The sequence below is a fragment of the Echinops telfairi genome, unplaced genomic scaffold (assembly GCF_000313985.2).
Source record: "Echinops telfairi isolate 266 unplaced genomic scaffold, ASM31398v2 ScPeMD7_7469;HRSCAF=8507_0, whole genome shotgun sequence".
Classification (NCBI taxonomy): Eukaryota; Metazoa; Chordata; class Mammalia; order Afrosoricida; family Tenrecidae; genus Echinops; species Echinops telfairi.
Window position 1 is genome coordinate 35,169,798 of NW_022111372.1, and position 15,256 is coordinate 35,185,053.

Genomic DNA, 15,256 nt, shown 5'->3' on the forward strand with positions numbered 1-15,256 from the left:
AAATTATCAAGGGTTCATGAGGGAGGGAGAATCGGGGAGGGGGAGGGGAATGAGCTGATACCAAGGGCTTAAGTAGAAACAAATGTTTGGAGCATAATGATGGCAACACGTGTACAAATGTGCTTGACATACAATGGATGTATGTATGGATTGTGATGAGCTGTACAAGCCGCCAATAAAAGGATTTAAAAAGACCCAAAGAAACAAAGGGCCCCAGGGGGACACCCTCTCTTCAGTGCTATAAACAAGAACTGAAAGCTATCATGCAAGCAAGGCATTAGGCAAGTGAGTGCCGTTCCACAGTGCCAGTCTCTACTTTCCAGTCTAAAATGCATCTCAAGGCATTCCACTGCACTTGGTGAACACAGGAGGAGCCTGGGGCGCAGCAGTGAGGTGCTTGGTGGTTAGAACTCTCCAGCTGCACCTCAGGAGGAAGATATGGTGGTCTGCTTCCATAAGCTCACAGCCATGGAACTCCTATGGGGCAGTTCTACTCTTAAAAACCAATGTGCATTAACAGAACTCTCTACTGGCTGTGGTAGTTACATAACCTGGTGTCAATTTGAGGATTCAGAGTGAAGGGGTGGAGTCTAGCCTGTCAATCAGGCGTCATCCAATGAGGCCTTGGTGTGGGCATGGCCTTCTCCTGAGGGTTCTGCACTCCTCCTTGAAGGCAGGAGTCTCTCTCTCTGTCTCTCTCTCTCTTTCTCTCTCTGATTACTCCCCTGGGAGACGTTTTAGCTAATGAGTCACATGGAGACCCCTGCCAGCACTGAGATGCTTACAACGCCACTGGATCCATAAGACTTCCTACCCACTGGCCTGTGATCATCCTGCATTCGGCATTATTGCATGTGTTGTGTGAGTCTGAAGAGGAATCTATAGACTGGTATGGGACATATGGGCTAATATCGAACTTACAAACTTGATCTGGACTGGGATGGGATATTTTCTCAATATTTAATTGCTCTTGTATAAAAAGCTCTTTCTTATACATATATGAGTGTCTCTATGAATTTGTTTCTCTTGTCTACTGGGACTAACACATGGCTGGTAGCCCCTGCAGCTCTGATGGGTTAGTGTGCTGCTTTATCCATGTGCAGAGAATACACTAAATCTTGAAAGGAGTAGTGTCTCTTCCCCTGCCCAAGTTGGCTGCCCAAAGCCTTTCCCCACTTTGGCAAAAAACCCTAGCACCGGATGTGCCCTCTCTGTAGTCCCACTGGCCGCTATCACCGCGCTTGGCCAGGACAAAGTGCTGCCAACATGGCTAACAAGCAAATTGAAGCATCTGTCTGATGGTTACCACACTGATGGAAGAGCTGGGGGTGGGCTCTGCAACTTCTCAGGAACATCAGCGAGGGGGAGAACCAAAGTCATGGGCATCGAGCCAACGCTGCTCCCGCAGCCCTGCAGGGCCAGGGCAGAGCTGCCCCTGTTTGTTTCCGAGACTGTAGCTTTATGGGAGGAGAATGCCTCCTCTTTCTTCTGTTGAGCACCTGGTGGTTCTCAAACTCCTGACCTTGGAGTTAGCAGCCCAACATTTAACCTCGACACCAGCGGTTCTCAACCTGTGGGTTGCGACCCCTTTGGCAGGGGGATTGGGACAGTGTCAAACGACCCTTTCACAGGGGTCACCTAAGACCATATTTCCGATGGCCTTAGGAACCAAGACACTGCTCTTCTGTCAATCTCCAGGCATATCTGCCCACATGCAGATACACCCACGTACGGGGTCACCACAACATAAGGAACTGTATTAAAGGGCTGCGGCATTAGGAAGGTTGAGAACCACTGCTCTACACTATCAGGGTTGCCAGCATGGGGAGAAGGCTTAGAAACCGGTAGCATGGCGCACTATAAAACTATGTGGAGGGTTCCGGAGGCTACCTCCTGCCACAGACACCCACCCCCCAGTGCAGCTAGAGATCAGATAAAACCCTAGACTAACCAGTGATCCCCCATGGAGAGGACCCATGAGCAGAGAAACAAGAGTGGCTCCAAATAGGAGTCCCCCCAGTATGGAAACTAACCAGGGCACAGGAGACCCTGCAGGAGTGGGGGGTGGGGGGCAGCTTCCAGTTCTTGGGGTGAGGTGAGGAGGGCCACCAGCACCGAGCAGTGAGCAGCAGGAACAGGGGTTGGGGATAAAGCGCTCACAGGACAGGTCTCTGCCTGCCACGGGTGCCCTGTCCCACGATTGCTACTTGCTACGAATCCCAGAGAGACGAAGGCCACTAGGCAACAGGGCAGTGCTACCTGTCCACCCACACGTGCATGGGAGAGGGGGGGGGGAGGCAGGGGAGGAATCCAGCTCTGCTGGATTCCTGAGTGAATGCTCCTACACACACACACCACCATCCCCCAGGTGAGGAGCAGTGAATTCTTCAATGTGGCTCCACTAGTCAGTCTCTAACTCCCGCCAAATGACCTTTTCCTGCAGGGGTCTGGTAAGAAGGTGAAGGGAAGATACTGATAAGATTGTGCCCAAGATTCAATGACCTGCCAGCCTGCTGTGTATCAAATGGGCCCTCTGAGAAGTAGGAAGTGGGAGTCTCATGACCAACAAGAGCCAGGTGTAGCGTGCATCCTCTGGACCCGAGATCCCTGTGCAGCAAACCTCCCGGGTTCTGACGACAGCTGTGACATCAGTGGAGCAGCAGCAGGACCGTGAAGCAGGACAAGGACCAGAGCGGTGGACCCCAACCCACGAGCAAGCAACGCTGAGTGCGGGGCGGGGCAGGAGGGTGGCTTGTGGAGTTGGATGCTTCTGGGCACTTAACTGGGGAAGCTGGGCTTGCTGACCCACAGAGGGAGAGCTGAGTGCCTTCAGGCTGAGGCATACCGGTGTGGGGGGTCTCTGGGCACTTAATTTAGGGAGCTGGGTTCCCGGACCCACGAGCTTGAGCTGAGCACCTTCGGGTTGAGGTTTACAGTGGTTTACAGCTAGAACTGTGCAACATGTCCCGACTGGACCACTCTCTCTGGGTGTCTCTCTTCTGCCTGGCAACCTGTGAGCTTCCTTAGGAAACCCCTAAACCATGAACACTGTCTGGGATTCTGTGTGGCCACTGCACTGAATGCCAGAGCCAGCTGTGGGAGACAGCAATGAGAGAGGGGGAGTGTGTTGTCTGAGCTACAATACACCAGGCCAGACACAAACCTCACCCATCTCTTCTCTCCACAGGCAGCTTCCAAACGCACGCACGGCCAGGGCAGGACTGTTTCCATCTTACTTCTAGAGACTGGTGGACAGAGAAGGCTCAGAAGAAGAGTGATTTTTGCCAGGTACCAACAAATTCCTACCCTGGATGCTGGTAGGAAAACGGGTAAAGGGCAGCTCCCGGCTAAGCAAGGTCATTGCAAATGGATGGGGCCAGGCTCTCCCTTCCAAAGCCAGCCAACCAGTGGTGGTGGGGTTGACATTGATCCATGGGGTGACCACGTGTGCCCAGAGGCAGAACTGTGCTCCGGGCTGGGGGGGTTGCAGGGGCTACTTTTTCCAGAAGTGGTTCATAGACCTTTCTTCCGAGGAGTCTGAGGGAACGCGAAGCTCCAGCCTCTCGGTTTGCAGCTGCGAGGGTGGCCCACCCGGACCGTCCAGGAGATGTCTGGAGCCGCTGCCCTGACTACTCATGTGGTTGTAAAGCAAAGCGTCCCCAGCACTCACCACGCCTCACTCACTGAGGCCTCGGATGCGAGCCCACATGGGGTTTTGACTGAAGACCAAGAGGAGGTAAGGAAAGCAACGCCTTCGGACACGGGAGGTCCCACCTGTGTGTCTTTAGCACAGGTGCTAACGGCTTCAAAGCCACATGAATGGAAGGAAATGCTGCAGGACAGGTGTGCTCATGAATGCCACTTTTCCATGTGCCACGGTTTCGATCAAGTGACAGAAGGAGCGAGCAGAGTCCCCACGTGGGGCAAGTGGCTAAATGGAAGACTACCAGCTGAAAACTTGCTTGTTCAAACCCACCCAGAGGCGCTTCGGAAGCCAAGCCTGGCACCTGCTTCTACAGCACCTGCTGCTGAGAAGGCAGGGGAGTAGCTCCACCCAGCCCCACAGGGGCAGGACGGACCGGATGGTGGCTGAGAACCCTGCCCCCACCCCCATCTGAGACCCAGAGCTGGAGGGCAGGTGTCCCCTCACCTGTCCTGCAGTTGTGGAACTCCAGTGCGCTCTCGATGCGAAAGGCCTTCTCACAAGTCCCACAGCGGTACCTGTACTCACCGTCCACCTGGCGTCAAACGGGGGGAGGGGGGGGAAGGGGCATGGTTACTGGGATGAGACCAGAGCGTGGAGCACGTTCTGGCACACGGCTCTTTCTCGCGGGCTGTCCTCCGCTTAGGGACACAGGGAACGCTGCACTCTTGCCCTCCAGTAGCCCTAGGAAGAGAGTCCGCTACTGGGCGCCACATTCCAAATGGCAGCCCCCCACTCTCCCGGACCCTCCCCTGCCTTTGTCAGCGTCTTATCAGGCTGGGGTGGGCTGAGTGCAGCCCTGGCGTCTGTCCACAGATGCCCCAGGAGACCTAGAGCCTTCACGGGGCTCCCTGGCTCGCGTTCTCTCTCTGGCCCCTCCTTTTCCCTCCTCTCCGTGACTGGAGAGAGGACCCTGGGGCCGCTGCCACCCACCTCGTTCCTGCTGTGCTTGTAGGAAACATGTTGCTTTAGACTCTCCTTGCGGCTGAACAATTTGGCACATTCCTCACATTTAAACAGCTTGTCACCTGAGGAATCGACCAACAGAAAGCTGATTCACTACTTCAAGCATCTGCTAAAGAAAAAAAAAAGATGATTCCCCGCCTCTGAAACCCGGAGTCCTGTGGATGTGGTTACCACGGCCTATAGAGCCCTCTCTCCCTCGAAAATGGAGCGGCCACCCTCGGGGGCGTGCTAGCACCCTGTGCCTCTCCGGGGACGCCTGCGATGTACAGAAACACCTGGTGGGGGTGGGGGTGTGAGACCGGCCACCCCGCCTTGGTCCCTGCGGCAGGCGCTGGGCAGACAGACAGACAGAGAGACACTCACCGTGGGAGCGCACGTGCCGGCTGAGGTTGCTGCTGTTCTGGAAGATCTTGCTGCAGATGTTGCACTGGTAGACGCGCTTGTGCTCCCCCAGCTGCTTGATGAGCTTCCTCCGGATGCCGTGCCGGCTGGACAGGATCAGGCTCCTCTTGAGGGTGATGGTGCTGTGCGCGTGGTGTGTGAACCTGCCGGCGGAGACGCCAGCGCTGGTGAAAGGGAGGAAAGGCAGGGAGCCAAGGAGACCCAGGTCAAAGTCACCTTAGAGGGAGCCTCCTTCCCAGGCGTCCCTGCTAAGCCCGAGTCCCCCCAGGAGAAGGATGGGCACCGGCTAGGCATCCACCGGACTAAATGATGGCCCTAAATGGAGCTCCTTCTGTGGCAGCCACGCCTGGCACATGTTGTAGCTCCACCATCAGGGCGCTGGGAGGGCAGCTGGTGCCCCGACTTGAATACATAAGTCTGTGTCCTGCTTTTCTCACTAGGTTTGAACCTCCTATTTTAAATGATCACGAGGGGGGGAAAATGCCATTTTCTCTTGTTTCCCATTTGCCCATGAGATTTTTGAAGCCCCGCATAGTTTCCCCAGTGTGGATTTAAAATGTGTTCTCTGTATTACGGGTGCTCTTGACAACGAGCCATCTGCAATCCTCTGGGTGATTAAACACAAACAACTCAAAGCCACGAGTCGATTCCGACTCCTGGAGAACCTACAGAACCAGGCAGAACTGCCCCTGTGGTTCCCGAGGCTGTAACTCTTCCCAGGGACAGACAGAGGGAACGGCTGGTGGCTTGAACTGCTGACCTTGCGGCCACCAGCTCAAATGTGTGAGCCACTGTGCCAAGAGTCCTCCAAGAGCTTAAGGAGGTAGCATTCTTGTGACATTAACTTGGCCTCCAGTTTCAGCATTTCCACAGCTCCACCAGCTACAAATTCTACAAGCCCACGGGCGCCAGCTGAACTGTGCTCCATCGAGTTCTCAAGGCTGCTCTTTGGGGACAGAGCACCAGGCCAGGTGCCTCTGGGTGGATGCCAACCTCCACTCTTTCCGTCTGCAGCTAAGCACAAGTTTTACTTCCAGAGTACAAAGCTGGCCAAAGCAATGACTCCAAGGGAAAGAGTTGTTTTCCCAGGTCATTAAGGAAGACAACGAAATACCAATGCCCAGAGCGAGGCGTCAAGTTGCAGGCACCCGACTAGGATGCTGCTTTCACAGGGGACGCCCTGGCTACCCCTGCACTCCAGGCGAGATGCTGCTTCGGGCACACAGCCCTTCCCCCTCTTCTGGCTGTGCCCTCTGGGAGGCGGCCACCCCCCTACCCCCACCCCCCGTGGGCCACCTACCTGCAGTGCGGGACTTACTTTGGCACAGAGCCACTGTCGCTGGGGGGGGTGGCCAGTTTCCCCAGCACCAGCTCCATGATGCGCTCGTCTGGGGCTGCGCTCACAGGCTCGTCCGGGGGGACCTCGGTGACAATCTCCGCCACGTGCTCTGTGGACGGAGGATGCGGCAGGTCATCACGGGGGCAGGGGGCCGACACCACAAACAAGAGGTGCCCAAGGGACACCCCCAAACTGCACACCCACATGCATCAGGGAAGAACTCTGCTCCATGGGGGTCGTGGAGCTTCATTGTTTTGGAAAGCAGATAACAGGCCTGTCTTTCAACAGGCCCCTGGGTAGACATGAACCTCCAACCTTTCGATTCATAGTCAGGTGCATTAACAGTGTGTGCTACCCTGGAGCTCCAAGAACCATAGCCAAGACAAAGTTGTAGGAACTAAACTATAAGCTATCAAAAGGGGGGAAAATGGGGGGGGGGCAGGTAGGGCAACTAGTCACATTATAAAATCTACACATTTGCCTCTATCTACAGAGAGGCAACATTTTATCATTTTATTCTTGACTCAGCACTAGAAGTTATAATTTGGTCACACACATTCCTCCCTCCCCCCCACCCCCGTGTTTCCCCCCCACCTCCCAAAAAAGACAGCAGTCATAGCATTGCTTCATCTGTCTATATACCCACCTGAAAGCAGTCTGGATCCCTAGTGGAATTTCCCCACTTAGCAAATTAGCCCTGACGGACTGAGAAACCGTCGTCTTAGTTAGACATGAACTCGAGTGTGTTCAGAGGCAGATCAGCACCAGTATTAGAGTCAGACAGTAACTGCCACACTGAGGGACCCAGGCCTGACAATCCAGACAGATTAAATACAGGTGAGTAACGCGACCCTGGGACCCAATGGCTTCTGCCTCTGCACCTAGTTTTCAGGGTTCTCCTAAATAAGTACTAATTAGTTGGATAATCACATAATCAGCTTCCCATTGCTGCCCATGCCCTGCTTTCAAGGAGGTGCACAGCGGTGGTGACCCGTGCCCGGCGGGGAAGCCACTCTTCATCACGGTCCCTAGGGATGCCAGAGCAGAGGCGGGTCCAACAGAAGTGGTAGGAAGGGTCTTCTAAACTTCCCTCTTATTTACTCTTAAATTCGAAGAGAAAATAAATAATTCTCACTTTCACAAAGGAAATTCTTGGATGTATAGTTTTTTAAAAACATACAAAAACTGCCCAGTGGTCAAGAAGGAGGGGGTTGTGAGGGGGCCAGTGTCCAGACATCATGTCCAGTGAGGAACGGATTCCTAAGTGTTAAGCGGAGGAGGAAGGCCGAGTGAGGAGAGCCAGCAGGAGAGCGAGCCCTCTGAGGACACTGTGCGGCCAAGGGGAGAAGAGCAGTCTAATCTGGAGCCGAGCCCAATGTCCACCCCCAACTGTGACGTTCACACAACACTAGGCGAGTCCTCCGGTGGTGGGACGGTCACACTCCGTTGCTGGGAACATCACATGCGGTGGAATAGTCGGCACAGGGGGAGTCTGACGATGCCTGCACCAGATGCCTGCACCATCGTTGCTCTGTGGACAATGCCACCACTGTTAGGGGCTACGGAGTGGGCTCCAACGCAGGGCCAGTCCATACGCCAGGGACACAGCCCTGGCTCTGTTGTAGGGGCTTCCTCTCTTTCACTGACCCTGGACTTCACCATGCCGGATGACCTTGCCCAGCACCCGGCCGGCCGCACCGGCTGGCACGTACAAAGCCAGCGAGGAATCTGGTTTTCTCCCGTCTGAGGAGCGTTCTGGCTGTCCTTCCTCCGCGAGAGACTTGTCGTTCCTCTGGCAGTCCATGCCTTCTTCAATGTTCTTCACCAAAACAATTCAAGTCCATGGGTCATTTTTCTGTGCTCCGGTTGTCCAGTTTTCACACACTTATGAGCAGATAGAAAATACCACGGCCTTTGTCACCACAGAGACTTCGTAGCTTCTTAAGATTATCGAGTGATCTCTTTGTGGCCCAGATTTGTCCAACGAGACACGTCTCGTGATTTTCAGAATGCTGCTCCCACGAGTGCTGATGGGTGACCCCAGTAGAATAAAATCCTCGGCAGTTTCACTTTCTTCGCCGTTTCTCACGGGGAGGATGAGGGCGGGTGTAGAGAGGGCGCCCGCTTCCTTCACTCTCGGGGGTAAGCCATAATGAAGGTGTGGTTCTGACCTTCTCCACAAGTGCTTCAAGTCCCCTTCACCTTCAGCAGGCAGGTTGGTAGTGAGTCTTCCTCTGATTCAGATGGCCCACTGGTCTTCAGACAGCCAGCACCCTGGACTATTCACTCAGCCTACAACAGGCTGACTAAGTAGAGTGAGCGGAGACAACCTGACCCACACCTACCTTCCTGGCTGTCAGTCACGCGGTAGCCTCTGGATCCTTGCACAGGTGTGCATGAGCACAAGGGACCCTGCTCACCAACAAGGGAGAAGTGACTCCGGACACAGCATCGTGGCACCACACACAGACACTGCGAGCCAGCTCCCGGCCACTGTCAGGGCTCCGTTCACCTGGGACTCTGGAACAGGCTATACGCGTTCTCGAGGAAAACAAATGTTTTCAAAGTGGTTGTCTGGGGTGTGGCTTGGGCACCACCAGGAGGGCCCGCTCGGTGAGGTGACCTCTTCTTTGTCCTGACTGGGCTGCCGGCTGCCCAGCGGTGTACCTCCATCAGACTCCAACCCTGGGCACCGCGGCAGCCTGCATTTATTCCGAGGGTTGATTTGGAGGAAGAGCGAATGTCCCGTGGGACGCCCTGATGCAGTGTTTTCCTGGGCTGTTTAAGGTGAGTCACCTCAGACACCCTTCCTCAGCATCCCTTGCACTCACCCCACCCCCCCTTCCCATCAACCTCCCAGACTACCAGGTATTTGGCCCCCCCGCCCCCGCCTGGGGGACCATCTCCCTCACCTGCAGGGTCCTTGTCTTCCACGATGACTAGAGGCTGCTCCGTTCGGGGTGCTTTGGGCTTCCTCCCCCTTCGCGGCTTTTTCCTCTGCTCTTTGCTGACGCTGACAGTCTGGGGACCTGCGGGCGGCTCCCCCTGGGGGACCTCGGGGTCCTTCTCGGGAGCTGCTTCGCTCTGGCTGGCGGGGGGGACGCCTTTGGTTTGTTCCAGGTGAGTCAACAGGTGTTCTGCACAAAGAGAGATGCAAAGGCCAGCTGAGGGTCAGGGTGCAGTAACCGGGAAGGCTGTCCATCTGCCTGTCCCTGCCCCCACGGCTCCTCCTGGGTTTGAGACTTTGTTTTTTAGCTCTCTCTCTCTCTCAATTTTAATTGTTAATAGTATGCTCTTTCCACAAGCAAATTAAGTGGATTGCTACTGCTTTAGAAAATACAATCATTTGCAAAGCTCAGAGCTTGACGATTAACGTTGACAAGGCAAATGGGTGATGAAAAGGGCCGGGGAGGTTCACCACAAACAGTTTTGTAAAACAGTAAAAGCGCACATGCACATGCCTGTGCCAGCCAACACATGGAAAGGTGCTGCAGAGGAGCAGCGTTTTGCTCTATTCTCAACTGAACAAAGCCTCCCAGAGCTCCAGGAAGGATAACTGGAAGGAGCTCACAGACAGAGGTGGAAGGAGCAGACGGCTCAGACAAAGAGCATCACAGAGCACCAGGGAGGGAAGGAAGGAAACGCCCAGACAAGGACGGAAGCACTTGAAGGAGAGAAGCCTCCTCTGTGCAATCTGGAGCCAAGACGTGCCTCTTCCTATTGTAAAATGCACAGATTCAGCACAGGCATTGAGGATGGAGGGGTTGCCACTTCATTTGTTCACTCTCAAGGTGTTAGGTCTGGGGAGGGAAACGAACTTCAAGGGAAATGACAATACAGTGTGACCCATACATGTGGGAGGCATTAGGCAGAGCACGCCAACACTGACCCGGGTTGGCTAAAAACACTGGAAAAGATGGGATAAAACAGATGGCCTATTGTACTTTTGTTTTGTTTTGTTAACAGTTTATTGGCATATAATTCACATATCATACAATACAATAGTTCAATCACACCAAGAACAGTTGTACAAATGTCACCACAATCGCTTTTAGAACATTCTCTTCATTCTTGCACTCGTTATTAGCTCCCACCTACCCTGCCACACCCCCAAGGAACCTTTAACCCAGTTATGTCTCTAAAGATTCACTTATCCTGGATTTCATATACAGAAAAACTACACCCCAAACAAACAAATTAACTAACAATAGCAAAGTAAAACAGAGAAAAACCTCACTCAAAAAAAGCAGGACATATTAAAAACTAGAACACATTTTAAATGAATCAAAAGGGAGATCCAATGATAAGCCGTTAACTTTTAGCCTAACTGCATCTGCAATACCCTTCTCCTCATGCACTCTGCATGAGAGCAAGGCTCCCACATTCCTGGGCGATAGCCAGAGGGCATTCCCTGGCAGCTTAATCCAAGTGCATTTCTCCTTTTCTCCGTTTTTATAAAAAAAACAGAAACAACTTTAAATAGGTCAAAGGGGAGATCAAATGATAAACTATCATATTTCAATCTAACTACAGCTGCCATAATCGACTTCACAATGCTCTCTGTTTGATAACACAGCTTCCAATCCTTCAACTATGAACAGATGGGATTCTTAAGAGGCTTAATCCATGGGTGAACCCTGCAAATAGATTTTGGGTTTCCACGGTCATCCATAGCCTTCTGCAAAACAGGTATTCACAAGTTAAACTCTGATAACATTCCCTCCTTTGAATTTGGATTTTATGGTGTGCTTCTTCCATGTAGACTTACTTGACACCTCACTTAGATGTCTGCTTGTTTCAAGACATCCCCTTAAGACCTCGGGGCCCTGGTAGTGTAGTAGTTACAAATTTGGATGTGATCCTCAAGGTGGGCAGTTTGAGGCCAGCAGCCACTTTTTAGGAAAAACACAGGGCCTTTCACTTCCATAAACAGTTACAATCTCTGATACTTACATGGGCAGTTCTACCCTGTCCTATGAATCAGTATTGACGCGATGGCAGTGTGTTTATTTCTTTGATTTTTTTAAACCCCAGACACTATTCCTTTTGATAGCTGGGCATATCCAGTTTCATCACCACACTTTGCGATATAGATCACCTATACCTTCAGTGATCTCTTCATGAGGTGAACATCAAGCAGGACCATGTCATACGAACTAATTGTTCTTAGAATGTGCAAGTCCAGAATCAATTCATCTATCTAGAGTTCATACATGTCTCTGGTTCACCCCAGAGACATCATTGCCACTTTATGTGAGGGAAGGTTACCAACCATCCTCCCGGGGCATCACTTCCACTGCCAGCAAGTCGCTGCTGACTCACAGCCACCCTGGAGGAGAAGGTCGAGCTGCCCCCTGCAAATCCCCAAGACTGCAGACCTTTACAGGAGGAGGAAGCCTCATCCCTCTCCTGAGGAGCTGACCGGTGGTCTCACACCACTAACTAACCTTATGGTTAGCAGCCCAATACATAGCTACTATACATTGAGAATGTCTTTAGTTTACTCAATGGCATACAATTTGAAACACTTGAGAAAATGAACTTATACCAGCATAGCCCAGCTGTGAACCGCAATGCAGCAATGCATAGATTGTTGGCTTGTACAGATTAGACTCTTAAGTGACTGTACACTATTGACACAAACAATGGGGGTTGATTAGAGGGCAAAACTTTGCATTATATTCATCCACAATGGCATAGCCATCCAACTAGATTAACACAGGTCATAATGAAGCAGGGAGGGCATTCAAACAGAAAGTATGGTATATGGTAGACCTGGGCCACTATTCATTGAGCACCCTCAAGGCAAGAGATGGAACCAAACTCCATTGTCCACCAGTTCTATGCCCTTGGACTAGCAGTCACCTGCTTCCTCTCACACTAGGGAGTTCCCGCCTGAAGTCCACGGGCTGCAGATGAGTTTGGGGTAAAGCCCAGGTCACTTAGTGGGGTTCCCACATTGAGTCCTTCTGGTGTGCCCTATGAAGGGTGGTGTGCGCCTAACAGTCTGAAATCCCAGTCGTCTGAAGCACACAGACTGGGTCACCAAGGGCTGCATAGAAACCAGGCTAAAAGTGTCCAATCGGGAGCTTAGTACCAGACATGTTTTCCCCTTGGGTTCTTTATAAGTATTGTAAAGTGTTTTTTCCCCATGGGAGTTTGCTCCTCCCCGATTTCCTACCAAGGGAACCGTAACCGCCTTCTCCAAGACATGCATGTCCCTCACCCCACCTTGACTGGAGTTCCCAGGAAGGCTTCCTTATCACTCTGGCTGGAGTGCCTGTTGGATTGGGGTGACCTCAGAACAATGTTGCATGACAGAAATGGAATGATCTTACCCATCTCCCCACACCTTGAACGTCTGACCCAGCTGAGGGAGGCGTTCTCTGTTGAAGTGGTTGTAAAGAGATACATTCAGAGGGGGTAACGTATGTTACCCAGATGCTAGGCTGGCTCTCTACCTTGTTGCTTAGGAGTTTAGATTTTGAGCATAAAAGTACAAACAAGATCCCTTCATGCCAGACACCCAGAGGCAATTTAAAGCCAAAGTATGAGCTGAGACTGAGGCATGCAGAGACTGAGGTCAGGGGTCTCACACATGAGACATGCAGGTCGGAGAGACATGTCTGCACAGGGTTAGTAAGCTACATGGCTCCTATAAAGCAAATCTCAGGAAAGACTCCCATAGAATCCACTGCCCCAAAAATGCAGCTCTCTGCTCCAGTACCACAATGACAGGATGGAAGGACGAAATGAGACTTCTAAGAAAGTGGGGCCCCAGACCAAATCCAGGGATACATATGGTAGCCAACTAAAGAGGAGGGGGAAAAAAAAAAAAGAAATAGGTAGCGGGGAAACAGGACACTAACCCACCCAAGGGGAGGGTATTGTTTATATCTCCACAGGGAAAGAGAGACCAGACTTCAACCTGGTGCTCCGAGATGTGAATGCAACATGCCAGCGTGAAGCAGGAAACAATCCCAACTATGTGGACAGCCGCGCCTCACCCCCCAGAAGAATTTACTTCAGAGGACAGCACTGAAGCTACAGTTCAGGGAGAGGGACATGTCTGATCAGAGCACACAGGAGCAAATGAAGGGAGAGGAAGAGAGAGTGGGTCACATCCTGGCCCACCAAGTCTTGAGGATGATATCCCTGATCAGATCAGAGCAGCCAATGCACAAAGAGGATCATAGGGCCAGCCCCACTATGAGACACGACATCCCTCACTGACCCATAGCCCTACAGGGGACAACACTGGAGACACAATGTGGGAATTCCTCCCGATCTGACCCCACCACACCGAGGCAAAACACTAGGCGTGCAACCGAACAGGAAGGGGAGCAGAGAAAGGAAGTCCCGAGGGAATACTAAAAATAGACTTTGGGGTCAGGGCATGGCATCCCATCAGACTTCACTCAACAAACAGACCTTGAACTATTTACAGGCTTTTCTTTTTTTTCTGTCATTGGTTTTTGTTGTTGTTGTTTTGTTTTCTTTTGTTGCTTTGTTTTGCTCTGTCTTGTTTTTGTGCATATTATTATCTCTGCAGGTCTATGTAGATAAGATAGGCTGAATAAACAATCTGGAGGAGAAAACAACCGGACCAATGGTTGGGGAGCGGGGGTGGGGGAGGGCATGGGAGAGGGGGTGGTGGGGGGAAAGGAAGTGGTGTCAACAAACCCAGGGACAAGGGAACAACAAGTGATCCAAAATCAGTGGTGAGGAGGGTGTAAGAGGCCTGTTAGGGATTGATCAAGGGCAATGTAACCGAGAGGAATTACTAAAACACAAATGAAGGCTGAGCATGAGAGTGGGACAAGAGGAAAGTAAAAGGAAATAGAGGAAAGAACTAGGAGCCAAAGGGCATTGATAGAGGTCTAAATACAGGCATGTACATATGTAAATATATTTCTATATGATGATGGGGAAATAGATCTATGTGCACATATTTGTAGGTTTAGTATTAAGGTAGCAGATGGACACTGGGCATCCACTCAAGTAATCCCTCAATGCAAGAATACGTTGTTCTATTAAACTGGCATTCCATGATGTTCACCTTCCTGACACAATCCCTGAAGGCAAATGGGTGCATAAGCAAATGTAATGAAAAAAGCTGATGGTGCCCAGCTATCAAAGAGATAGTGTTTGGGGTCTTAAAGGCTTGAAGGTAAACAAGTTGCCATCTAGCTCAGAAGCAACAAAGCCCACATGGAAGAAGCACACCAGCCTGTGTGACCATGAGGTGTCAGTCGAAGGGAACAGGTATCAGGCATCAAAGAACAAAAAATCATACCATTGTGAATGAGGGGGAGTGCAGAGTGGGAACCCAAAGCCCATCTGTAGGCAACTGGACATCCCCTTACAGAAGGGTCTCGGGGAGGAGATGAGCCAGTCAGGGTGCAGTGTAGAAACAATGAAACATATAACTTTCTTCTAGTTCTTAAATGCTTTCTCTCTCCGCTATCATGATCCCAATTCTACCTTACAAATCCAGCTAGACCAGAGGATGTACACTGATACAATGGGAAATGGAAACACAGAGAATCCAGGACAGATGAACCCTTCAGGACCAGTGGTGAGAGTGGTGATACCGGGAGGGTGAAACGAAGGTGGGGTAGAAAGGGGGAACCAATTACAATGATCTACATGTAACTCCCTCGCTGTGGGATGGACAACAGAGAAGGGGTGAAGGGAGACGTCAGACAGTGTAAGACATGACAAAATAATAATAATTTATAAATTATCAAGGGTTCATGAGGGAGGGGTAGGTGGGGAGGGAGGGGAAAAATGAGGAGCTGATACCAGGGCTCAAGTAGAAAGCAAATGTTTTGAGAATGATGAGG

At 51.7% G+C, this 15,256-nt stretch overlaps 1 protein-coding gene across 1 annotated transcript in view; it reads right to left on the bottom strand.

Annotated features, from left to right (window-relative positions):
• Nucleotides 1-15,256, bottom strand: part of PRDM15 (PR/SET domain 15) — a 59,372-nt gene that overhangs the window by 28,098 nt on the left and 16,018 nt on the right. Inside the window, exons 5-9 of the mRNA XM_045284805.1 lie at nt 9,323-9,547; nt 6,390-6,519; nt 5,033-5,235; nt 4,637-4,731; nt 4,151-4,238 (exon numbers count right to left, since the gene is read on the bottom strand). Of these exons, the coding sequence (XP_045140740.1) occupies nt 4,151-4,238; nt 4,637-4,731; nt 5,033-5,235; nt 6,390-6,519; nt 9,323-9,547 (741 nt within the window). The remainder of the gene's footprint in view (nt 1-4,150; nt 4,239-4,636; nt 4,732-5,032; nt 5,236-6,389; nt 6,520-9,322; nt 9,548-15,256) is intronic.